The sequence below is a fragment of the Dromaius novaehollandiae genome, chromosome 14 (genome assembly GCF_036370855.1).
Source record: "Dromaius novaehollandiae isolate bDroNov1 chromosome 14, bDroNov1.hap1, whole genome shotgun sequence".
NCBI classification, from domain to species: Eukaryota; Metazoa; Chordata; class Aves; order Casuariiformes; family Dromaiidae; genus Dromaius; species Dromaius novaehollandiae.
This window is the reverse complement of record NC_088111.1, coordinates 6,847,717-6,873,512: the sequence shown is the minus strand read 5'-3', so window position 1 is coordinate 6,873,512 and position 25,796 is coordinate 6,847,717. Positions and strand designations below refer to the sequence as shown.

Sequence of the window (25,796 nt, the reverse complement as noted above, 5' to 3'; positions counted from 1 at the left end):
CCCAACACACTCATTTTTCACCCACCTGGTTCCTTTTCAGGAGACAGTGGTGAACTCAGCGATTCTCTCCCTTCAGCTTGCACACCTCATATCAACCTAATTCTGGTTCTCTCTCTGTTCTGCACGTGCACATGCTGATCACCTCCCCGCGTGAGGAGGCCAGGATATGTAGCCTTCCGGAGATGTTCAGCTCCATCTCCATGCTGGGTCGTAGTAGGTGGCATTGGACACTCGCTGGATTCTGCAACACAGACAGCTTAGGGGGGAGGAGACTGAAAAAAACACACACCACTCCTCCGTACCATTCACACTGATGTCTGTGCACACGGACTGTTAACACCTGGCCTGTGGCATCACTTGTGCTATCCCATCTAGATACTTGGGCTGGACCCAGCGGGCGTTTGGCTGTAGATTAGACACAAATTAAACGAGGAGAGGGAGCAGGACGGAGTTGTGCTGCCAGGCTATGGGCACACACTGGTGCTGCCTTAGCAACCGCTGTGGGTATGCACACCTGCACACGCACTGGAGACAGCAAACAGCAGGAAAAGCCCTGCGCTCCCGAGAACGCGCGCTCCGCAGGGGATGGGTTGCAGTGATGGCTGGGGAATGCGAGGGATTGAGGACTGCATGCTACACCCATGGGTTGAAGTCCGCAGCAGTGAAACTCCTAAATCCACCCTGAGGAGCAAAAGCCTCGGTGGCTTCCTAATAACCCCAGCAATGAAAGCAACCAGCCTTATTCCACGCCGGGGTTTTCCTATTTGGTACTTGTTCATGGGGACGTGAAGGCTAATTTATCAATGGGGGGTTTTCCCCTGTTTGGCTCAGCATCCTGAGTTACTAACAATATTTTCAGCAGACCTGATCTGCAGCTTCTGTATGATTGCTGAGCAGTAAAAGGAAAAAATCTCCATTCGGAAATGCCTGGCTGTGAACTGTCCGGCTTTCTGAGTGAAATCCTGGGCTTGACGTGGCTATCCAGCAAGCCATGCTGTTACGGAGTTGTCAGAGGAACCCAGAGGGAAGAGCCAGCTGTAGACTGCCAGCAGATTGCTCCCCTAAGCTCAGGGAAGGTTTGCTCTTGGTTGGGAATGAAACCCCAGCTCTTGTCAATAGTGAGTTTATGGGAGCAAGATTGCACCCTGCAACTGCCCCATCCTCTGTCAACAGAGGATCAAAGGATTTGAGAACGCAGACTGGACCAAAGGAGATAATCCGTGCAGGAGCCTGGATTATTGTGTGGGCTCTGTAAACCCTGCTCTTCACGAGTAAACTAGGATTCAGCATTAGATGCTGCTGAGCACTTGCAAGGTCTGAAGCAGGCTGCAGCACACAGCATCATGTCAAATCCTCAGGGCTGTCCTGGAGTCCCAAATTCTGTAGGGCTTGCGTTCTCACACCTTGTCCGCTAAGAAGGGATTCAGTGCCTCCAAAGCTTGCTGAAGCCCAGAGCAGAGTTTGATGACAGAGAAATGTAGATTGAGCAATCAAAACTGGGCCTGATGTCTTTCCAGAGCAGCTCCTCCCATGTGGCTGTCTTCCCACAGGCTACCCTTGATTAGCAGCTTTGCAAACAACCAGAATTAGGTATATTAGCAGGTTCTTGCTGAACACAGCTTGCTGGCATTGGGGAAACCATGAGTCTTCAGGGAACTGGAGCTGTCAACTCCAACGAAGTTACTAAAATAGACAAAGGACTCAGATGCCCAAAGTGGCTGCAGAGGCAGCCCCCACTGCCAGCTTTTAAAAATCAAGATTAAAAAATTAAAAGCCTGAATCATTCTGGGTGGTTTCCTTAATAATTTCAGCATCACTCTGCTCTCTTTTTGCAAGGCTAATTTCCTCCACTGCTGCTACCAGTTTGTTGTAACTCATAACACCAGGTGAGCACCTGCAATAGTGAGTGGTTTAAGTTATTGGTCACTACCGTGAGCAGGACACACAGCCGGATGGACCATGCTATTCCTCCCGCATCGTTGGGAACCTGCCTTGTTCGGCATGGAAACAGACTGCTCATGCACACACACACATGCCGCCAGAGCTAGGGAGGCATGGAACAGTAAGGCCTGGATTCAGCCCACCACATCTTAGGCATCTGAACTATTTTACACCCACAGAGCTGACTATGGCCTTTGCTAGGTTGCATGGTGAATGTCAGGCTTGTCTGGGGGTGTATCTTTCCCCTACCAGCCAAACCAGGCAGGAATCAGCAAGCAAAAGAGATTGATACACCTGCTGATGAAAGTCCCAGGATCTCCCAGACGAGTATAAACCCAGTGGTGAAACAGTACAGCTTTAGAGAGAGCCTGACCATCAAAGTCCCTAAAAAGAGTAACAAAACCTTTCCCTTTGTCACCATTGGTCCCAGGAAATGAAAATGCACTCAGGTTCATCAAGACCGCTGCACACATGTATTGTAGTTGTAGGTCACTCTGTATGAAACTGTTATTTCCAGCAGTGCTCAATTTTGCATTTCAGGCCATATGGCACCATCTTTCCAGAAGCAAAGCATTTTGTCTTGAAATCTGCAAACTAGAAAATCTGTTGCATCCTGATGGAAATGCAGCACTGCCAGTTATTCACAGAAGCAGAATCATTAAAAGAAAAAAACAAAACAAAACTGGGAGAAGTTTAATCAGACACTCAATTTCCATTGAAACTACTTGGAAGGGAAATTGACCCTCACAGGTGCCTTTCCAAACAATCTTTTGTTTCTTAATCTGAGCTAAATAGCTTTGATTTTTGTGGGAAACCTGGTAAAAATGCCCCACGCCCAGTTTAGCAGGAGTAGATAGATACCTTGGAAGAGATGTTCCCCAGGTAGAAAAATAACTAAAATCCTTTGAGGTCACCAGACATGGTACCAGAAATGACAGTGCTCTTTCGTATTAGCAAAAACATCATTCCCTTCCCAGGAACTGCGGATGAGAAATGTAGAAACACACTGCTCTCCAGTGGAACCAGCACACCCAAGACACTCTTCAGAGCATATTCAGAGCATGAAGTGATGCCACAGATGCTTTTGCTTTGGGAGGGCAGGCTGTTCCTTCTCTCGTGGCCTGCCTGCAGTATTGCCTCATCCACAGCCGTTTCAGTGCAATATCACAGGTTTAGTTCCAGCAGCGGGAACAGGAAGAGCAGTTTACTGGAAACACAGCATTACCTTCCAGTGTTCCCCAGGTCTGCTCAGAGCAGAGCGAGATGATAAATGGGTGAAACTGCAAGCGGTGCTCTAACCAGCCTAGCTCCCTCCCACCGTTAGCACTGATTGAACCAAACCTACAAAAGTAGCAGTAAGTGAAAGGGTATTTTGACTGTTGCCACAAAGGGCAATTAATCATCTGCAAAGGCAGGCAACTCGGCAGCCCCCAAACGAAACTTGCTGGGTTTCACTCACCATCAGTGTTACACCCTGCTGCAAGGACTTTTGTGGCCCTGAAACAGGTGGGACAAAGGCGAGAAAAAGTGTTGGGAGAGAATTCAGGGGTGACCAAAAGTCAAGGTCAGCTGGCTAACAACCATTGCCTGCATGCAGGTGCACACAATGCCAAATCATGCCAAATGTTTGCTTTACAGGCACCGACAGACACAACCCTTTTGCTGTGTCAGATATCACATTTCTGGGGGGCAGATGCACTAATAGCAACAGCATCACATCCTTCCTGGGCATAGGGGCACAGGCACATTGTATTCACATGGAGGACTTTGGACCCTGGCCCATTTCCAGAGCAATCACAGGACACTCTCTTTGCATAGACTTTTTCATGAAAGAATCCTCAGAGCCCTGGAAACATTTATTGTGCCCTTCCTTCCTTGCTCTGCAGGTCATTGCCATTGTATGCAGAGAGACACCAAGAGCTCAAGGTCTCCCAGGAAGACATAATTCGGGCTGGCTTGCAGCAGTGTTCTTTCTGCAAATAACTGCAGTGATCAAGGTTAAGTTCTCTGTAGCTGAGTTGATTCTAATGGGAACAAAGGGAGAATGTGTGGGCAAGGTGCTCCAAAGTGCCCCCACACAAAGTTCTGCTGACCTGGAGCCCTCTGGGGACTCCCTGGGACAGGAGCTCAAGCAGCAGAGTACCTAGGTTACTGCGTGAATGATGTTAGGCTGAAGTAAGGGTGCAGGAAAGATTACAGCCCCCTCACTTATTGATTCTATTATTGCATTAACAGCTTACATATCTTCATTCCAGCTTAGTCAATGCTTCTCCTGCTTCAGGCTCTCTCTTCCACACCTGTGCAATTACATCTAGGCAGGCAGTGCGTACATTAATACTAGCTGAACCATGTTTCACAACTGTTTGCATTTTTCCAGCTCCCGGAGTCTGTCAGCAGGTGGTGCTTCACGGCAGCCTTTGGGCAGGCAGGGCTGGTGCAGGCAGGCACGCGCGCACACTTCCCACATGGAGATTAATGTGCTTGCGTGGGATTCACCGTGCTCCTCGTGCCATACGCAGCAGAGCAGCTCATTAATGCCAAACGGCTACATGAAGAAAACAGTAACTCTGACAAACTGCCTTTCCCCTACCCCACATGCCCTCAACCTCAGCTTTTGCAGAATACACTCTTACTCCTCCCTCTTGGTGCTTCCTCCTAGCTATGGGAACAGGAAAGATTAACTGTGAACTTACGAGTTTCCTTTGGCTTATACACTGCTGTTACTGTAAAGAAGCACAAGCAAAGCTGAAATAAAAACATGTTAAGTGAAAAGGTTTTAAATAATGGCCTGTATTTTCACAGAAAAAAAATGAAGAGCATTCCAGGAACTTCTGCTCTTCCAAATGACTCCAGCATTGCAGGGACTCATCCCATAGAGCAAGTTGGGAAGACTGTTTGACCTCAGGCTCTGTACTGATTAATGACCTGTTTTCCCACCACTTCTCAGCTGCATTAGAAGATTTCAGTCAAGATCAATTGATGGCCCTCACCAGCTTTGAACTCACCATACAGCTCTTCTGAAAATACTATCTTCTCCAGGTAATACTTTACAGCCAGGAAATACATGCCTCCGCCAGTTCCCTGAGTTTCCAACTATCAACTCACAGCCCTTGGTCTTGTCCTGACATGAAAGGGACAGTGCTGTCGAGCTGACTCACCTTGCTGGGGAGGCAGGATGAAATGTACCTGCAGATCAGAACCAGGATGATGAAGTATCTTCTAAGGGTTGGTGAAAGGTGCAAAATTCTCACTGCAGCGTTCCCTACTGGGGCAGCAGTTCTTACTTCTGCAGTTACGATGTGAGGGATGAAGTGTGCTCTGCCCCCTTTGGTGATTCAGCAGCCCAGCTGGTCTGTGCTGTGCAGGTCTCTGCTGGTGCCATCAGCAGAAATCCTATGGGAGGACTTCAGGCTACATGTAGCAGAGCACTGCTCTCTTGGGCATGCCACCAAGTTTTTGAAACTGATTTTGTGCCCACCATCCCTCCTGCAACTGGTCCAAAATTTGGGCCTCAGCCACTGTGAACAGAGTCTCCAGTGGCTCCTCCTTGAGTGTGTAATATGAGACAACGCATTTAAGCAGCAGCTATCGCTCCAGCTCAGCGGTCAAAATTTAATCACCTCAAACTTCAGAAATGTTATTTCTTTTACTTTATAATAATCTGGATGACATAGGTGGCATCAACTGTGTTAGGAAAAGCATGCCTCTAAATCATGAAGCAACTGCTCTAACCACCATGCATGGTAAGATCCAAGAGATAAAACCACTATTGAGAAGAGTATGGATTATTCCACTACCACTGGTGGCTTCTTTTATGGCCACAAGGGATTCACTTCACCTTACAATATTTAGGGAGCATGGAAGCATGAAATTTGATTTCTTTCTTCTGAAGATACAGGAGATTATTTTAATAATTCTTATTCAGTATCACTGAAAAAAGGTCTTGTTCATTGGTTTAATATAAAGTCTTTTAATATCTGTTTCAGCAATAAAATCTCTTTCTTTTCTATAAATATACTAATCTCACCTACGGATTTTAAATTAAACAGCAGAATGAAGTAGAATAAAAATACGCAGTAGCAAGTGAACATTCTTTTCAAACAGAAACTCGCTCTGAACTATCTACAGTCTGTTCAATCAGATTAGACCTGAGCAACAATTTAAATTCCAGCTCCACCCATCAGCATGAAGAGTGGAAAACATTCTTGTACTCATTCCTGGATCTCTGTATGAACAGAGAGACTCATATAGGAATGGAGCAAACAAAAGCAGTAGCAGACAGCAGGTAAGATGTATTAAAGAGAGTACACTAATGAAAGAGAAGACACAGAAGCACTGTTTGGTATGAACAAGTTTATCCATATAGGCAGGCCTTGCTCAATGAAGCTTGCAGTTTAAGAGCCAGCTACACAGAGAAATGACCCAATAGATTAAAAAATAAAAGGGGGGAGGGGGAAGAGATACAGTGGAAAATACAATCAGAAGATCTTCAGATTTATTGTCTGCTCAAAACATATCTCCAGAGGGCTATCTAATAGGCCAAATTATTTTGGCCCAAGCTCAGTATTAACTAAGAAAGACTCATTTGCATTAGTGCATGAGAAGGAAACACTGCTGCCTCTGCTAATTCACAGTAAATTTTACAAACACCTGTCACAGATCTTAAAGATATATCCAGACTTGATTGAAAATCTGCTGTACATCACTGCATTACTTTGACAAAGCAATGGCCCCAACTGATGTCTTTTGGAATGAAATACTGTATTTCCTAGATACCTAACTTCTGATCTACGCTGGTTTTTAATACAAAGTATTTGTTTTTAAAATAACAAAATTGTCATTTTGGGGGAGGGGTCCATTTAGATCTATAATTTACCCAGCATACAAATAAATACTGTACACATCACCACCACAATTTCACCATTAGGATATGAAAAAGAACATACGGCAGCTCAGGCAAAATGCTCTAGTTGGAGAAAAGGAGAAATCCATCATGAAAGATTCCTAGTTAAATGATGAAACAAAGTTAGATGAACATTGCTGGCATTGTAAATAAAAGCAGAATCATTATCTTATCAGTGTGTAAAACTAGAAATAAGTCTCCAAGCAACGATGAAGGTGTAGAGATGAAGAAGAAATAAATAAATAAATAATCAAGACCCAAGTGTTTTGTATATCAGGGTGAGAAGGCTATCTCCCCAAAGAAGGGGATTACTACCAGTATTTAATTAAAAACAACTTGTAAGTACTGCACCAGTTTTATTTCCAACTGATAAGTAAACTGCTCTAAGCACGTTAGCAATACTCACATAAAACTAACCTGAAGTTTGAGATCTACGTGATGATTTTTTTTCTAATAAAACTTTACTTTTCATACAGAGACGCAGGTTCTTTTATCAGAAAACAGTTCAAGCAATAATTGTTTTCTCATATGTGAAATCATCTTAAGGATTTTTAAAGCTAGGCTAGAGAAAGAAAAACAAGAAAAGTTAAGTGTGAAATATTTCAGAAGTAAAGCAAACAATTGCAACACTTTTGCTCATTCCAAAAATCTTATTTTGGAATAAGAAAAGAAGTTCCTTCGGAAAACACTTCCTATTGCAACATGAACAGAGCGTACAATATGTACTACATAAGAGTTATGCTTTCCATAAAAGAGAAGTAAAGTTTTCTTGTCTTCATTACAGCTCTTCAGGTTTTGCTTCTGATTTCTCATCTATCAGGTCTTTAAATCCCAGTTTTTCCAGTGGTTCGTTAGCCATAAGTTGCCTGAGGTAAAAACAACAAAAACACACTTTACAGAACGCACTCCATGACCAAGAGAATAATATTCTTTTCTAATTCACTTACTATTTACTGTAAAGAAATGCAAGACTACCATACAGAGTAACTGCCACTTAGCAAAGCCTCAGATGCTTCAACTTTGGAAAAGCTACATTCGGGGATTTTTTTTTCCTTACCGCTGGCTTTCCAGTTAAACGTGTTATATTCTGGTGTTAGAAGTTTATCAACACTTTTCTCAGAAAACTCTCTCCCCCCCCCTCCCCGGCCGCCCCTCGGGGCACTCGCCTCTCCATGCGGCACTGCAGGTAGGCCATGGCGCGGGGGCGGCAGGCGCTGCTCTCGGAGCCGCTCTGGCGCAGGCACTCCAGGAACTGCTCCTTGAAGGCGCTGCACTCCCCTGCGAGAGACAGCGAGGCCGCGCTACCCCCGGCCCAGCCGGCCCAGCGCGCCCGCCGCAACGGCCCGGCCGCGTCGCCATAGAGACCCGAGGCCCGGGGAGGGGGAGGAGGGGAGGAGAGGGGCCCGGCCGGCACGAGGCCGCGCGGAGGCGAGGGCCGCTGTTACCGCCGCACCGAAGTGATCCAGCGGGAAGGCGCCCTTGTCCGGCGGCCGCGGCTTGAAGCTCTTGCTCCCGAAGTTCATCGCCGTGGACATGGCGGCGGCCGCGGCGAGGGTCTCCTCCCGGCTGCGTGCCGAGCGCCGAACCAGGCCGAGCTTGCGAGCGCCGAGCGCATCGAACGCCAGGGGCTCAGCACCGCCCGCCGCGCCGCACGTGACGGCTGCCGCTCCGAAAGGGGCGGGGCCACGCCACGAGGTAAACGGCGTCGCTGTTGCTGCGGCAACCGGAGCGCCGCGCTCCCGGGAGAGCATCCGCCAGGGGGCGTGGCGTCTCCACGGCAACTCTCCAGGGCGAAGGGGGGGCAAGAGTGACGTCACTGCCCCTGCCTCACCTCGCCGGGGGGGTCACCATGGAAACCCCCCTTGGCCGCCATGTTGGCCCGCGCCCCGCAGCCCTTTGGCGGCCTGTTGGGGTCTTTCCTTACTCCTGGAAGCACAAAATCCTGCGAGGAAGATCAGGCTGGTGGCTGGCACTGAACCAGGCTGCTCTTCTCGGCCCTTGCTTCCCAAGCTTCAATTAATCTCAATGAAATAAAACATTTTCTTCTCACAAAACCAGTTGCTACTTCTGTAATTTGCCTCCAGAGTCTCCTACCCCAAGACCAGAAGATGAGGGCAATTTTCAAGGAGAATCTGCCTCAAGAAGGGAAAGAAAGCAGAAATGGATTTTTGCTCGCATAGCTGACTGCTAAAATTTATTTGTTCAGATGACTTTATGAAGGGAAAAACAGCAAAAATCAGACACCAGTGTCAGCAAACCAATTTATACAGGAACCTGCATCATCCAAATTCTCTGTTTCTTCCCAAGCCGCCACATCAGTCAGGGGACCCAGATGACACCGGGGCTCCTCGTTTCCCACCAGCTTTAAGAAGAAGTTTTGCACCCGTCACTGCTCAGGACAGTGGCCCCACTTAGGAAAATACCTTTTGGGGGGACACAATATCGGTGGTGGTGTGCTGGCGACATGCGCCGCAGAGCCGCCGGTCTCATCCTGAAAGGAGAATGAGGAATGGTGTTAATTTAACCTGCTGCAGTGTTCGCCATGTGTTACGCTCTCACCATCTTTCTTCTTTGCCCCTAGCTGCAATTGGCTTAAGGAGGCTTTTCATCTGTTTTAAGTTGATTTTATTTTAATTAAATGACTGAGATAAGTCTAAAAAATTCCAGGCTGGGGGAAAAAAAAATCTGCAGTTGTTAAGGACAGCCATTATGGAAATATTACTTGAAGCCCCACTTAAAGTGCTTTTTTTGTGTTTTGATTGCTTTCTTATTACAGTATTTGAAATTGTAAATGGAAAATTACACCATGTTCTATTATATAAGGTTTACACAGCCTGAAATATGCGATTTTATTTATTATTATGTTTTTGGGGCTATGAACAATAGATGTTTCTAGTAGATGGTAAATAGCACTTTTCCACTTGACTTAATTATAACACTTAACTAAAAAAGGCAGACAGTGCTCTTTCATAAATATAGGCAACAAACTGTCTGCCAGATCTCAGAGGAGTAAGCAGCGGGAAAGCTGCTTTGGTTTGTCTGAACAACTTTCACTGAAGTATCAAAACAACTGATTTTAGCTCACTGCCCGAATTACGCTTCTTAGAGCCTGGTGCAAGGGTTGACTTGCTGACTGCCCGGCTGCCACAGGGAGGACTGAAAGCAAAAGATATGCAGGGATTTCAGGGTGGGTTTTTTCCCAAACAGGCTGACTCAGTCCTGTGCAAGGACTATATCAGCTTGCTGTGTTTTATTACATCCACATGTTTTGATTACCTACTAATTAACTCAGCATCTTTCATTGGAGTCTTAAGTTTTGTGGTTACTGAAATTCACCTCAGGTATAGTAGCAGGTATTTTGTTATGTTTATTTAATGTTCTTACTGCTAGTATCAGTTGTATCTTCTAGAGTTTCCTGGAAAGGTACAGGTTGTCTTAAAAGCTAATACATGTGCTTTAGCAGTTTAGTATGTGTTTTTCCCAAGGAGATCAAATGAAATCTCCATTAGATAATCAGTGCTAAGAAAAATCTCATTTGCAGATTAAGCCAACCAGTTCCAAAAGAATTCAGCAAAAACGGTGCCACAAAGAACAGTGCCGCTAACAAAGGAATTAATGCTTTTCACATACTTTCTTCCAAAGATGTGAGAGATTTTCACTGCATGACAAAAATCTGAAATAGCTGTTTCAGTAAAGAGGCGCCCAGTGAACCTGAGAGATCAGATACTTCGTAAAGCATCCAATGTTTTACGGTATTCGGAGTCCGGAGTCTGGAGCCCTTTGCGAACATTAGAAGGCTCAGATCTGTGACTCCCCAGACTAGGGAAAATCTGGACCTTCCCCTTTCAATTTACACAGCTTGATAGATATAGAAAAAAAACCCTTTGCTTGAATCAGAGCTGTTAGTCATTAATTACTGACTAAAGTATCATTTAAAATTTGTTTGCTCTTTTACAATGGTGTCAGATCACACTGAAAACTTATATCAGTATATCATTATTTGTCAATTGTACAATGTATCTTTAGAAGGGTTTTTAACCTGCTTAGCATTGCTTTAAAAAGGGCGAAATTGAAGTACTACATCAGACCAGAAACCAGAACCCCTTTCCCTTGCTGTGAGCAGGGTAGAGTCTGGGACTTTCATTATTTTCTCTCTCTCTCACCATGGCACATCTTTAAGAGCCTACAGATGTGAATTATCAAGTAGTTAATTTGAAAATAATTTATCGACAAGCTGTGAAAGGCTTTGACTGAGTAAAATTCTAAGGGATTTTGCAGCTTGGCTTGGGATAGCTGTAAGGAATGAATCAATCGAACAAGACCAAGCACATTCAAACACTGGAATTTGTGCCCTTGAGACTGCTGTTCCCAGGTAAGGCGCAGAACACACCTCAGAGAAACATCCCTCCGGGATCACTCATTCAGCCTCACCCTTGCACCACGAGCGCACAGCCAGCTCTTACATAAGGTGTCTTGCTACATCACTGCCAGAGGCTGTTGTAAACCATTTTTCTCCCTTTTAATTCAGGTACCTAGACAAGCAAAAATGTGGAATATTGCCAGAAGAGTCTGGGGAATGGGGATTTCTGCTATGGATGATTAATGAAATATTATTGTTTTGCACTTAGAGAAAAACCATAGTTTCATGCCAGTAAGGTCAGGGCCTTAATATGCTACGTGCTCTACAAAGTTGTACAGAATGATAGTTCATTTTCTGGTATGATTCAGCCAAAGCCTCATCAGGATGAAGAGGAACACAGTAGAAATAGCTACATTGTGCTGAAAGTCAAAGTGTTCTTTTTTATTACCTTGTTAGCTGCAGTTCTGGAATAACTAAATCCACCTCTCTATCTACATCATCAAGGCAGGGGGCTCAAAAGAAAGATGCTGGGACTTTTGCACCTACCAGCTAAGCTCTATCTGTAATATGCCCTGCATTGCTCTTGGATCAGTATCATTTCTGCCGTACTATGTTGAGGCAGACTGAAGCTAGAGACCCAGAGGAGAAAGATCTTTAGAGCTATGTTGAGGCTTCTGATCTGTTCAGTCCCATGTTGAAAATAAAGTCTTCATAAGCTGACTTCCTCAATGCTAACTTCCCAGGTCAGGCTGCTTTGGCTTGTTAACATAAGCGTAGGGTCTGAAAACCAATGCTTCTGGCAATAGTCACAGTGGACTTTACACAAATATTTTTATAGATAGGCATATTATAAAAAACATCACCAGCACCGAATCCCAGGATTTCCTGTGGACTTTGTCACTAAGTGAGACCCATGAAGGAATGCTGAGGACAGTTTGCTGCCAGAAGGGATAAGGTGTAATTTGAGTGGGAAGTACTGTCACTTCAGATACAATGCACTAATCCCCTGCAGAAATTTTGTTTTCTTCTTCCACTGACCAGACCATCACATGCTGTTGACCATAATCCCTTCTCTCAGAACACGGAAAAAACAGGAATTTTCCTTTGAAAATTTGCAGTAAAATAATGATTTTGAAAAGTAGTTAAAAAAAAAGTCTTCCTTCCTACAGCAGTTGTGCAACACAGACTGATTTGACAGATAAATGAATAAGAAACCCAGTACAAGTTATTTGTATTAAAATTAACATAGCGAATGCTTAAGATACTGATCACTATCCTATGGTGATCCTATAGCAACACTGAGTTGCAGGATCGGGGAAGAAGTAGGTGGGATCCCATAAAACACCGCAATAATTATGAAAAATGTAGAGAGGTCAAAGTCTGAGAGCTATTGATTTCTTTTTGTACTAGCATTTGTCAAGGTGAGGAAAATCCATTGGCAAAGAGCAGCCTGAGTTTTAGCACATCTGAGTCTTTTAAACATGTTAATGTTTAATAGGGTGTTCTCATGCTTTATATATCCCTGATAACAATGCACGGGCTGATAGGCATCTCCTGAGGTTGTAATTCAGCTGCCAAGCCTTGCAGGGCATACAAGCTCTTGGTGTTCACTCTTACGGTTTATTATGTTATCAGAACTCATTGACTGAATTATGGCCCTATAATAGCTCTCTCTGTCTGCATTATCCCACTGTTACTGTAGCATTATTAGCCTATCTCCCATTAGAAGATTATGTGTCCTTCTCCAGATGAGCACACAAAAGGTAAATAACTCTGTGGCTTTTTAATGTACAGGCTCATTTTCTAGGAGAAACTGATTATTTTCCTGAGCTATACCCACAAAGTAAAGTTTGGTTACCTGCAGATGATACTGGTTCTGGCTTGTGGTAGTAGAAAGACAAAGACACGTGAGCAGGCAGCAAAGTTCACTGCCCAGTCCTGTGTGGGATGCCTCACCTATGAGCCAACAACGCAGGTGGGCAACACCTCAAATTCTGTGTTCAGGATTGCGTACTGGCAGCCAAGGCTTGCAAGGAAGAAATGGAGGTGAAGAAATAGCATTTGTGGTATTTTAAAACTGCAGTGATTCTTCCCTGGAGCACTCACCCATCATTCCCACAATGCATGCATCAGTCAAGCAAGCTAGCACGTCCATGGGTTCATTGCCCGAGAAAGGATTTCACCCAATCTTATCCCTAGGTACAACTTGACCTTTAAATAGGCTGAAAGTCCTTGAGAAGGCTCTCTTGCTTTCTGTGGCAGAAGCCAGCTCTACTCCAGCAGCACAGAAGTGGCTGTACGCAGCCAGTAAACTCCCTCCATTGGTACCCACTGTGCTCACGTAGGGTTTTTTCCTCCTTCTTATTACTGCTGCTTATAAACTCTCAAGAATCATGATGGTCACACCTTTAGCTCAGTGAGGAGTCTGGCAGAACAGGGTGTTCTTGGAAATGTCTGGGAGAAGAGGACACAGACCAAGACTTGCACAGTTGTCCAGCAAATCTTGAGGAGGATGTGCCCATCCATAGACCTCCTTTCCTTGCCCACTCTGCCTAGTCCTCTTCTGCACAGGCTAATTCCTCCTTGTGATAAAATCCCTTCTACCCCTGATAACAAACCTTGGAGAACAAGTGGACCTGCAGACATACCTTTGTCATGACAATCTTGTCAGAATTTATTGATCCTCCTTGCCCTGAGCTAATGTACTTTTATTATTATTAATAAATAATCATTTTTCCATCAGTGGAGCTCACACCCAGGGGAGGATTTTATTGGGGTGACAGGAAAGCAAAGATAAGGAGAGCTGCTGCCTCTAAATGGACAAACTCCCCTCTGCAAGCCTGAATTAGCATGTCTTTGTGCCATCTCCGCTCTAGTTCCTCCCTGATCAGCCTTGTCTGCTCTGGGGCCAAGCTGCCCCCAGGCCAAGCAGTACTGAGGGCTTTCCCTCCTGCTTCCTGCTTTTTCCATCGCATTGCCAGTGTCCAGCTGAGTACCACGGGCAGCTGCGGGGGGAAATCCAGCATTGGTTCTGTCCCTTAATTCTGCACCTGAGATCGCCACGACCACAACATGTCCACAACACAGGTTTTCACTGGAAAACAAACACCTTGCCCCAGTGTTGTGGATGAAATAGGAGCTCCAGATTAAGATAATCCATGTTTCTGAATGCTTTTCTGGCAGGAAAAAAGAAAAAAAACACCTGTTCTAAATGTAAGTAAACAAGACCTGGGAGCCCTTTTCTCTGTGTAAAGCCGCTTCCCCGGAAGGTGGATTCAAGCAATGAAAGAAGGGCTATAAAGGAAGCTCCAAGATGTTCGTACCTACATTTTGATGTAGCCATGGCCATAAAGAGTCTGCTACAATACGTGGGCTCTAGCTCGCTGCTCTATTTGGCAGCAGGGCTGGTAGCTCTCATCTACTTTCTTACCAGCTTGAAGAAATCAGTTTGCAGTTTGCCTCCTGGGCCACGACCTCTTCCTCTGATCGGAAACTTGAACGTGGTGGACCTGAAAAAGCCGTTCCAGTCACTGACAGAGGTAGGGTCTTGAGTGAGCAGGCAGGAAGAAAACTGGCTGCATGCAATGCCTGGTGTGAGAAATGCAACTAGGGTGATGGAGATGCGATTGTGTTTGCATTGTGTGGAAGGCAGAAATGAGCTATTTAGAGTACAGGCAGGCTGGCAGACTGACACCCTACCTACATATGTATGTGTATATGTACCCCTTCCTTTACACACATGCAAGCAGGGGCCTCCACCCCTTGCAGACAGGTCCACAGTGTTGGTACCTCAAGCCCTAGTTATGGCCTTCAGACTCTGCAAGTAGAAGGCACAAGCGGGGCCAGTCTGCTGAAGGGTGGGGGCATCTGCTGTCAGCAGCTCTGTCACTACAGACAGACATCTCCCACAGGAAGGGGGAAGGTAGGCAGGAAAGAAAGGTATCATTCCCATGGCAGAGGAAACTGGGTCATACGTACATTTATTTCCAAAGCCACTTACTTCGTTGCAATGCAAAGCTCAACTCTGCCTCCCCCCTCTCTTCTTGCACACACAGTCCAGGGTTATTCAAGACTTGGTGCATGGCTTTTGTACCTCTAGGTAAACAAATGCAGTTTCTTATGCAGCTCCACGGATGCTTTTATTTCTAAAGGGGAAAAAGAAATACTTAAATATTTTAAAGCCAGCTGCAATGTTTGTTTCAGAAAGTGGCTGCTATGTTCCTGTAGGGAGGTGAGGGCAATTCAGCATGAATTCAGATTTCTTCAGGTTGCTGTAGAGACGCTGGAGGGGCTGTGGCTGGTCTGCCACATTCCCCGAGCGTGTGCTTGCCAGGCGCTACAACGGGGGAAGTCCAGCCCGCAGTGAACTCCCTCAGCTCGCCTCAACACCCACAGCGAGATGGCAGTGCAGACACTGAAATTCTCCAGTTAGTCATAGAAGAGGTGCATCCTGGGCTGCAAAAGTTCAGATTTCCTACAGCAGTCACACAATGTCCATCTGCCTGGACTTACAGGGCCACCAGGCTTGTGCAGAGCGCAGTTTTGATGGTCTTCTAGTCCTGACTTCCCGTCTGACCATAGGGGTGTTTGTGGAGGGGCTGAAGAAAGGGGCAACTATTTTTGGCTGTAGTGGGGGATTTTATGATACAAATGTCATTTGCAGGTACCAGACTCATTTCCTATAAGCTGCCAAGCAGCTTCCTTGAGGCTTTCAGGCCTGCCACATCCAATATTCATGTTGCTGAGAAAAGCCAGGGCTGATGCCAAGATGTACTAATGCAAATAAATGACCAAAGGAAGACCGGGAAACAGCTGTGTTTAACTACCCCTGGATCTGCCACACACCCTGTGATCTGCCAGAGAGGAAGGAACCAGTGTTAATGTTATCTCCCAAGCTGTCAAACCACCATTTGATGAAAACAAATTCAGTTTGTCTGCTGGAATAACAGGAGCTCCTTCTAATCTGAAATTCAATTTTCTGTATGTATCGAATGCATAGCAAATGGTAACCCAGGCACATCGGAAACAAGACATTTGGAGCGGATGGCTTACAGTATGTTTAAATGAAGTCTAAAATACTGAGTGAATGATTAGATTGTCAAAGCCACCCTTCTCTGTAACAGATGATTCATACTTAATTTGCTGTAAAAGCCTGGAGCTCCTGTGACATTATCTACAAGAATATGCTTCCTGACCGGATTCAAATTTCTGGTGGCCAGCAAATAACTTTGCTATGACTGCAACACTACCCACCTTGCAAAAACTTGAGACAAGTGCTGTCCTGAAAGAGTTATTGTAGCTTTGTTCTCGTAGAGTTTGTGGCTTCAGCCCCAAAGATGTGTGCACACCCCCTTGCCTCAGGTCAATGGTATTAAAGCAAACAGGCCCCCACACTGGGTCTGCCTGCTACAACATTTTTCTAATGAGTCTCCAAATGGTAGTTTTGCTGCTTTGGCCTGTTACTGCAAAATACCGTAGGAATGCAATGACATTTTATCAACTGCTCATCTCATAAGAGCAATGATAGCAGACACCTTGTTGTGCAAACAGGGTGCAAGCAGAGATGCTGGCTAGTGATAGCTGAGGTTTATTGTTTGCACTACAGCAGCACCTGGAGATTTCAGGCAGGGCTGGGAGGGTCCTTTCGTGCTAGAAACTAACTTGGGTAGCTAATGCTACCCTATGGGTCTGGATCTGGTTTTGAATGAACATATTTATTTACCTTTGAAGCTCTCCAAGATATATGGCAACATCTTCACTGTGCATTTTGGACCCAGGAAAGCTGTGGTACTGGCTGGATATGAAACCATCAAGGATGCCCTTTTAAATCATTCTGAAGAATTTGGAGAAAGAGCAGAAATACCCATATTTAGGAAAATGACACAAGGAAATGGTAAGCTTTTGGTTGGTTACTTTCTTTTTTCAGTTTGTCTACGCTGATTTTGTTCTCATGGCAGAGAATATTGTCCTCTTATGGTTTGCTTTTTGTCTGTGTAACAGTGCATTGAGTAGCTTTCGTACCAGTGCGTATACAGGCCTTACAAAAATTTATTAATTACAAGTAACATAAGGATCTTATACCTTTATTTTAGGCATAGGATTCAGCCATGGAGAGCTATGGAAAACTATGAGAAGATTTACCTTGTCCACACTGCGAGATTTTGGAATGGGAAAGAGAACAATTGAGATCCGAATTCTTGAGGAACTAACTTCCCTCATTAAATATTTTGCATCTTATCAGGGTGAGTGTTAAGAATTTCCTCCAGAGACAGATCACATATCTAGCTGAACAACAAAGACGAATGAAAGTGTAACTTCGAGTGAGTGATATCTCATGCTTAAAGTTTAGCATATGTTTAAGTAGGTTATTAAACTGAGGCCTTAAGACATTGAAATGGAGTTCCCTGCTGTGCATTCTGCGTGGTGAATGAGGTTTTTCTTGGGGAGCTAAGGACTAGATTTCCAAAGGAAACCTAATGGAGCCTATGCATCTTTTCTCATTTATTGAATGTGGCATTTTGCACAGCATTACCCCACCATGTCCAAAGACAGTCAGTGACCCCAGAGGGAGCCAAATTTAACCATGCATACCCCAGCAGGACACTTCCACACTGCAGGGCAAAATGGGCATAATCACATCACCATTTGTTTTCTTTGCTTGAAATACAGGGAAACCTTTTGATACGAAGATGATACTCAACAATGCTGTATCCAACGTCATCTGCTCTATATTGTTTGGAGAGAGGTTTGAATATGATGATCCTGTATTTCTGACTTTGCTGAAGCTGTTAAATGAAAATACCAAGCTGCTGGGCTCCCCTATGGTACTGGTAAGGCCTTGGTTTTAGGTTTTAGCTTTTTTCTGGGATATCTGGCTGCCCATGTTTGTTTTCCTGGCCTCCCACATTTGTCTCTCAGGGTGAGGTTGAGGAGAACATTAACAGACAGCTGGTCTGTACTGAATATGCCTGGGGTTCTGTATCTGCAGGACACAGATTCTCAGGGCCCTGGGCTTAGTTTGTGAAGCTTTTTAGCTAAAGAAAGCAAAATAGTCTTTACAAAATGAAGTACTTTACTTTCTTTGAAGAGCAGAAGCACAGTATGTCCCTCATACCAGAGATCAGCCCTGATATGCACTCTCAAATCTGCCTCCTTATATTACAACTCAGTAATTGTCTTAGTTCTTCCTCTCCTAGAGCCAGTTTTGACAGACTTCTTTTTCTTGTGTTTTGGCCACTGAAACTCAATCTTAGCAAAGTAATGGCTGATATAAGCCCATTTCTTCCTGACACAAAGCTTCTGCTTTGAATACCAGAGGATTAATACTCCATGCCACACTGAAGGCTAATGCTCACTGTAATTCCAGAGTAGCTCAGTATATAAAGCACCATCTGAGCACAGGTCAGAATTACACACTGTGCTTCAGCAGGGAAACTCCCAGAATGAGGCACTGGTTAACAGCGAACTGTAGGGGCTTCTTTAATGGGCTCACAAGGCAACTAGTGGTTTCCCAGAGGTGCACACCTTGGGGGGGATGGGAATGGGACCCCCTTCCCCTGGACAGCGAGTATATCCATATGACATACTGCAATGCTGTGCTTAGTCCAGCTCCTAAGAACAGCGTAGCTGTGTTAGCATGTGCATAAGCTAATTGGCTTGGAAAGCACTGCATTGAAACAGAAAAATTGTGTTTGTCTGTGGAGGTGGCTGGCTCAAGTCCCTTGTTTTGTCCTAGAGCGTGACACACCTGAACGCTTTCCCTGAGATAGGTACAATGCTCACATTCTCATTCTTCACATTAGAGACCTTCAGTTCCACTATCTGCACAGCTGGAAGCCCTGAAGGAAGATTAAGCTGATGAGTCTCCCAAAAGTCACGGTGAGGACTCATGCAGAGGTAGAACAGACAGAACATGTTATTTCTGCACAGTTCATAGCTGCTTGGACTGTACAAGCTAATGTGGGGGAATTGTGACCTGAAATGTCAGGGCGTGGGATGTCTACCTATGAGTTTCAGCAAGGAGTATCTTCAGCATCTCAGAAATATTTCACCAGTTAGCTGAGTGGTTCTCCCTGGAAATGTTTCCTGCCCTCTCTGAGCTGCCAGCTGAAGGCCTTGATAGACCCTGTTAGACAAGGGGCCAGCAGTATGGTTTGAGATACCAATATATGTTCAAAATGCCAATTAACAGTAGGACTTTTATTGCTCCACAGTTATATAATTTCTACCCATCGCTTGGATTTCTCTTTGGTGCTCCCAAGACTGTGCAACAAAATGTTGATGAGTTGACTGCTTTTCTCCAGAAGCTCTTTCAGGAGCACAAAGAAGAGTTTAATGAAAATAACTTAACAGGCTTTGTTGATGCCTTTCTTATGAAGCAACAACAGGTACTTTAAAGCTAAATCTCAGAGTCCTTCTGTTCTCTTAGCTCTGATTTATTATTAAGATTGACCATCTGTCAGAGACTGGAAGTGAATGAAAACACAAGAACTGCAGTTTTTAGAATATATTAAAGCTAATACTCACTGTGAGCAGTGCTGAACTCTCTCCGTGGTTTCACTGAAACTGCTGATTAAAGGGATCTAGTTGTCAAGACGTCCCATATGGGTGAAATATGATCAGCACGTGTAAGGGGGATATCATCCCAAACCTTCCTGCAAGAATGGTACAGTGATAAACTTCATTGCAGTAACTGAATTCCTACTTACATAATATCTGGATTTGGGGACTGCGTACACACTCAGGATTGGACAAATTCCATATATTCCATGCACTATAGGCCCTAATGCTAAAATACTAAATGTTTAGGTCCCTGTAGCATATAAAGCCACAAAAAGCTAAAATGCAGATAAAAATGATGGCAACACATTCATTTATTTGTATCATTTGCTGTAGAACTAACGGCCATTACTCGTATATTTTGAAGGAGTCAAAGAAACCCTACACTTACTTCCACAATGGCAACCTGCTGTTTTCAACCTTGGACCTCTTTGCTGCTGGGACTGAGACTACTTCTACCACTGTCTGCTGGGGTCTTCTTCTGATGATGAAATACCCAGAAATTCAGAGTAAGGCTAAGAAGTCTTCTTGTACAACATTCTGTTTCATGCTTAAGGCTTTGGTTATAGGAGAGAGGGGACGGGACTCATTCAGTGTTCTCTAGAGTAACTATTATAAGAACTGTGAGAGAGAGAACAACCACTGACTTACAAAGAGGTTTTATTCAGCTGGTTGCAAGGAAACAGCACAGCCAAGTGGGAGAGGCTACAGGCAGCCTTGCACAGTTACAGTAAAGCTCCCCCATCACTGTTCTCCTGCAGGCTATCAGCTTACGTCACTGCAACTAACCTTCATCGGTCTCCCGTCTCCTCAAGGACTGATTTTGATCTGGTTTCTTTTGAAGGCTGTGCGGTAACAGAGGCATGAGATCAGAATCAGGCATGGCATGTCCTGTAGCAGCTCCATTCATGCTCCCTTGGCTCAACAACAAACTTGAAAGAACTACCTGACACATTGACTTACCTGCCCCTATTTTTGCTCTTCCCGAATACTCCTCAAAGTTTTCCCTTTTATTGATCTTGGCTAAACCAACAGCCATTTAGGTTGCAAGATAAGAGGGGGTTACAGCTTGTTTATCTTTTCTTCCTCCAAAGGAAAGATTCAGGAAGAAATGAACCAAGTCATTGAACCAGGACAACTGCCTAAGTTGGAGGACCGGAAAAAAATGCCCTATACAGATGCAGTGATACATGAAATACAAAGATTTGCCAATATAGTCCCAATGAGTGTATCAAGATCAACTCCTACTGATGTGAATTTCCAAGGTTATGTGATTCCTAAGGTGAGTTTTGAGGTTGTCAGCTTACACTGCACAGATTCCTTACAATTTCTTTTAAAGCAGACAAGGAAAATGAAAAAACCTAAAGATGCCCTGATGTTTGGTTTAATCAATGATGTAATCTTTTGTCTCAGATCCAGGATGGCTGTTACAACTATGGGCTGGATTGAGCTCTTAGTTAGAGCTTTTTGAATCCAGAATAACCACAGACTTTAATTAAATCACACTATTTTGAATCTCTTTTGCCAAATGTGGAACCTCTACTTCAGCTTCTTGCTTGAAAGGTGTCTCCGAATATGTAAGAAGGAAACACGTTCTGTTTTGTGGCGCAAAAAGGGATCAGCAACTACTGATAAAAGGCAAAGCAGAGCAGGAAAGCATTCACTAGGTCTGTTTGCCATGGCTCAGTCTTATTCACCCATGCACATTGGAAAAAAAAAAAAACAACAGCCTAGCTGGACTGTGAAAGTGATCTGCTCCTACCAACTACCATGAATTTGTTTGATTCCTTTCAGGGGACAGAGGTTATTCCGTTGCTGACCTCCGCTCTGAATGATGAGTTGCACTGGAAAACCCCTGATGAGTTCAACCCTTCTCACTTCCTGGATGCTGACGGGAACTTTATTAGGAGAGAGGCATTTATTCCATTTTCCATAGGTGAGAGGGGTATTTTGTGCACCACCTGCGGTTAGGCTAATTGCACAGCTCCCACTGAATCCAGAAGTAGTTTTGGATGTTGGAAATTATGAAAGTCAGAAGCACAGAACATAGGATAAGGGAATTCTGGTCATTCATCCAGTTCACCATGCTGCTAGTTACCATCTCTTGCTTGGGAGATCCGGGCTGAAATGCGGGAAACACCGATTTACTCACAGGCACTGAATGATCTCACATACCCACAGGCTTCTGCGTAGTCTGAGACTCTTTTAGCACCTGTAATAAACAGAGAGAGGGAAGGAAAGTTTTCCTGTCTCAACAATCTGCTGTTACAGGCTGTACACCAGTTTAGAAGGTCTCCGACTCCAACACTAACTATTATGGTGCTGATCATTTACTTCTCTTCTGGTTATTTTCAGGACGAAGGGCTTGCATTGGAGAAGGACTGGCCAAAATGGAGCTGTTCCTCTTCTTTGCAGGCTTGCTCCGCAAATTTGTTTTCCAGACCCCTCCAGGAGTGGACAAGTCAGATCTAGATCTCACTGCTGATGTCGGCTTTATCTTGAGCCCCATGCCTCACCTGGTTTGCGCTGTGCCCTATGAATGATCAAACCACATGCAGTAAGCGTAGTGAACACTTTAGGCTTGAAATCAAGTCTGGTTACAGGAAGAAAAAAAGTTGTCTATTCCTGAGTTTTAGGAGAAGGAAGACAATGGGCACTGCTATTTTTCTCTCTTTTGTATTCTTTCTAAGAGCTCTCCTGATACTGGTATAATGCAAACCCTTCACACACCCTTAAGTACAGCACTGAGAAACAGTGCAACCCATTCCTGGAACAGGAAGGCAAGTTTCAGGGCTATTTGAAGGAATGAAATGGTTTCAGGCCTCCTCTATGGATGCAACCCATCAGAGTCTCTCTAGTCTGTCCTCTGAGAGCCTCCATGGGGAATTTCCCAGCCCAAAGTCCAAGCACTGTAGCAGAGCTGACTGATGGCCCAGTTGGAGCCAGCAGACACAAAGTATAAATACTTAATCGATCTAGAAATCTCCCAGGGATAGTTGTTCGGCTGAGCCTCAGAATGAGTTTCCGTTGTGCAATACAACCTGCCTTATCTTCCTCACAGAGCCCCAAACACTGGGGTGTAACGTGGGTCTATGCCAAGAGCCAGACGTAGGACAGTTATCAGAAAACATCTAAGTGGTTTGGGAAGTAAGTTCATTCCAACTCACACCAGGAACTTTGTACTAAAGAGCCTATTTTATGACAGGGCCAATCTAGCAGCTTTCTGCTTCTGCTCAGAACAGCGTTTCTGCTCTTCCCTCACCTCTCCTGGCTGTGTGCTGGCTCCAACACTTGTCCGATCCTTGGCTGGGCCAATTCAGATCCCTAAGCACATCCCAGAGGCAGCACAAGGACCACGCAGCTGGGAGCGGGGGAGCACAACTCCCACTCAGGAGCCTAGTTAATCTCTAGATCTCCTCTACCATCCACAGGGAAAATGAGGCTCCTTCAGTGAGTGATTCAACTGCCGTAAGGTCTGAATTGCTCCTTCTTTCCATTGACTGCAGAGTAAGCCACCACTCCCAAGCTCCTAATTCAAATCTCTCAAGCTGATGCATCAGGTTTGGTGGCACGAATAGGGGCAATACTTTATTTTCAATTTGACTGAAAATAGGACTTAAACTCTTTAGGAAATGTTACCCTCTGTCCTCAGCTCTACAGGACATACACGGCCCCTGGCATTTCAAGCAGTCTCCCTCTCCAGACATTCCTGGTGTCAGGGATAAGCAGCAAGGTCTCCAGGCAGAGTGACAGGCTCAGCCTGCAGTCCCAAGCAGTGCTGAGCAAATGACACTGCCATGGGTCCCCACAGAAGTTTTATGTGCTCAGTACACAGCAGGACCAGGGGCGTCACAAAATGAATTGCAAGCCAAGTTTTGATCCATGCAAAAAGTGCTTTGGCTGCTCATGTAATACCTACGTAAAGTTACAAATTCAGAGCTGTTAATACTTTGCCTAGCAGAGATCTTATATCGCTGTCAAAGTTTAATAGGGTTTTGTATGTTGTCACTGTGAAAACAGATGTTGTAAAACTGGTAATAGAGACTGGAAGGAGAAGTAGGTTGGACACTGTACCTTGTCACCAAGTCTTTCACCTATACCATTAATGTGTAATATCGGGTCTTTGCAGAAAGCTGCTGACATCCCAGAGACTGTGGCCTTCCTAGGAGAGCGGTTGATTACAACAATTAATGATTTATTTCATGTAGCAGCCATCAGGATGAGGAACAACTAGCTCTACTTGCAAAGCTACACCCATTGAGGGACCCATGATGTGCGTACGCCTGTGTGCGCGCATGCATACGAGATCTGAATGACAGTGCAGGTGAGAGAGGGGAGGCTTCATCTACAGTGAAACAAAGGCAGGAAAATGTATGCAGGTTAGGGAGAAGGGAGTCACTGAAGATGCTCTTGTATTGGTTTGGAAGCAGGAAAGGCAAGTTTGGATGAGAAGAATGGGAAAACCAGAAAATTACAGAGACTAAGGGAGTGGCTATGGTAAGTTTAAAACACAAAACCACAGTCGTTGGCATCTAAAGATGATCTGTGCTGCAAAAAGAAGGAAAAAAAGGAGGAAGAGAATATGAAGGGATGTCCAAAGTAGGGTGGTCTTTGTCAGGCCAGGACACTGACTCTTCACACTAGCTTCAGTTCAGCACTAAAGGCAACACTCTAATAGTTGTACCGTACCTTGCACTTGTGCTTATACTGGACTTGTATTTGTATCACATTTCTACTTGCATTGTACTTGTACTGGTCTTGCACTTTTCCTTGCACTGTACTTTGGAGCCCGCTCCAGCTGCTGGATACGCCTCAGAGAATCTGCGTAACAAATTAAGTAACAAGAAAGCCTTTGCTGCTAAGCTTGCTTACATGTGTTTGCTGTTGCTCTGTTCGCGGTCTAACTACCACAAGCCTGACCTTAGCTCCTACTTAACATATAAATATTTTTCTCTGTTGCTGTTGATCTATCTGGTGTTGCTGGGAAAGGTGGATTTAGGGTCAATCTGATAAAGTTGGGCTGCACCATCTTTAATATACCCATGCCGCAGCTGTATGCCCATGGATCCCTGGGAAACATGCAGCTGGGACGTGTTTAACAGTGCAAAAGGTGAGGAATACTCATAGCCATGAACAGCTCAGAGAAATCATTAAATCTCTAACTCCAGAAAATCACAACAGAGAAGGCAATACAACAAGTATTTTGAATACTTTAATAATCGTCCCCTCCAAAAGTATCTCCTATCAAAAGCAGGTGCAGCGCTCGCAGGTTGATGCACAGTTCAACTGTATAACAATCCTGGGATCTTGGAGCTGTGTTAGCAATTCTACACTTGGGGTCACATCCTTGCTGACTTACAGGAATTAGAAAAAGAGTTTTTACAACTCACTGTCTGATGAATTAAAGCATGAAAATGCACATGGAGGCAGTTTACACCTTCCAGGACAGACACCAGCCCGTGTGAGGAGGCCTGTGAACGGACTGAGATCAGAGCGACTGAGAACAACAGAAAATTGCTCTCCCTGGAGCCTGCACACTGTTGAGTTTGAACCTGTAGGTTCGGTTTGCGGTGCATCACTGTTATTCTGTCTTCACCATCTTTATTGCACACGAGGTACAAGCCACGGAGTATGTCTTGCGTAGTCTTAAAATATTTCCCAAACCTGTTACATTTGACTATAGTAACGTGACACAGCCAATATTAAGGTATGGAGTATGTTTCTGGGCTGATCTCTGTCATTTGACCTAAGGCCTGTAAAGAATTGCTTGACCAGGTATCTAATTAGCAGGTATGCCTAAACTGTGTCATGCAGTTGCTTTCCTGTGGGTAATTGTGCTACTTTTATGCCCTTTTCATTATTTATCTCACCAGCCTATGAACCGGCAGTGAGAGGTGCTCTTGAAGGATGCAGTATTTTCTCAAGACTATACTCTACTGAAGAGGATGTGTAAAATATTGTTCCTAATTTTGGTCTCTTTGCTAAACACTTTGTTTTTGCATAAAGTCCCTGATTGATCTATCTTGATTTTAC

General features: G+C 44.7%; 2 protein-coding genes and 1 long non-coding RNA gene across 8 annotated transcripts in view; 1 reads left to right on the top strand and 2 right to left on the bottom strand.

The window, feature by feature from the left end:
* Positions 1 to 6,279: 6,279 nt before the first annotated feature.
* LOC112992924 (cytochrome c oxidase assembly protein COX19) lies at positions 6,280 to 8,610 on the bottom strand. The gene is made up of 3 exons (XM_026116223.2): positions 8,298 to 8,610; positions 8,011 to 8,122; positions 6,280 to 7,710 (listed from the first exon to the last, which is right to left on the bottom strand). The coding sequence occupies exons 1-3, from the start codon at positions 8,593 to 8,595 to the stop codon at positions 7,623 to 7,625; spliced, it is 498 nt and encodes a 165-aa protein (XP_025972008.2). The 5' UTR covers positions 8,596 to 8,610; the 3' UTR covers positions 6,280 to 7,622.
* A 397-nt stretch (positions 8,611 to 9,007) lies between these two features.
* The window catches only part of LOC112992856 (uncharacterized), a 22,652-nt gene continuing 5,863 nt past the window's right edge, over positions 9,008 to 25,796 (bottom strand). Inside the window, exons 1-7 of one of the 6 annotated variants that reach the window (XR_010391584.1) lie at positions 23,838 to 23,975; positions 22,076 to 22,296; positions 20,553 to 21,975; positions 19,731 to 19,858; positions 16,927 to 17,037; positions 14,635 to 16,057; positions 9,008 to 9,335 (exon numbers count right to left, since the gene is read on the bottom strand). This is a non-coding gene — a long non-coding RNA (uncharacterized LOC112992856). Of the gene's footprint in view, positions 9,336 to 14,634; positions 16,058 to 16,926; positions 17,038 to 19,730; positions 19,859 to 20,552; positions 21,976 to 22,075; positions 22,297 to 23,837; positions 23,976 to 25,796 lie in introns of those variants that run through there. The other 5 variants (XR_010391587.1, XR_010391586.1, XR_010391585.1 and 2 more) reach the window with 5 other exon arrangements.
* On the top strand, positions 14,546 to 24,721 carry LOC112992855 (cytochrome P450 2K4-like). Its single transcript, XM_026116139.2, has 9 exons — positions 14,546 to 14,743; positions 16,935 to 17,097; positions 17,297 to 17,446; positions 17,874 to 18,034; positions 19,418 to 19,591; positions 20,131 to 20,272; positions 20,858 to 21,045; positions 21,558 to 21,699; positions 22,119 to 24,721. The coding sequence occupies exons 1-9, from the start codon at positions 14,546 to 14,548 to the stop codon at positions 22,304 to 22,306; spliced, it is 1,506 nt and encodes a 501-aa protein (XP_025971924.1). The 3' UTR covers positions 22,307 to 24,721.

What these genes read in the sequence shown, in the direction of transcription:
- LOC112992924 (XM_026116223.2), bottom strand. Translation starts at nt 8,595, where the DNA reads ATGCTCTCCCGGGAGCGCGGCGCTCCGGTTGCCGCAGCAACAGCGACG. An exon ending in CTTCCCGCTGGATCACTTCG is followed by an intron (nt 8,123 to 8,297) that starts GTGCGGCGGTAA and finishes TGTCTCTCGCAG; the next exon opens with GGGAGTGCAGCGCCTTCAAG. An exon ending in CTGCAGTGCCGCATGGAGAG is followed by an intron (nt 7,711 to 8,010) that starts GCGAGTGCCCCG and finishes TTTTTACCTCAG; the next exon opens with GCAACTTATGGCTAACGAAC.
- LOC112992855 (XM_026116139.2), top strand. Translation starts at nt 14,546, where the DNA reads ATGGCCATAAAGAGTCTGCTACAATACGTGGGCTCTAGCTCGCTGCTC. An exon ending in TTCTTATGAAGCAACAACAG is followed by an intron (nt 19,592 to 20,130) that starts GTACTTTAAAGC and finishes TATATTTTGAAG; the next exon opens with GAGTCAAAGAAACCCTACAC. An exon ending in AAGGTTATGTGATTCCTAAG is followed by an intron (nt 21,046 to 21,557) that starts GTGAGTTTTGAG and finishes GATTCCTTTCAG; the next exon opens with GGGACAGAGGTTATTCCGTT.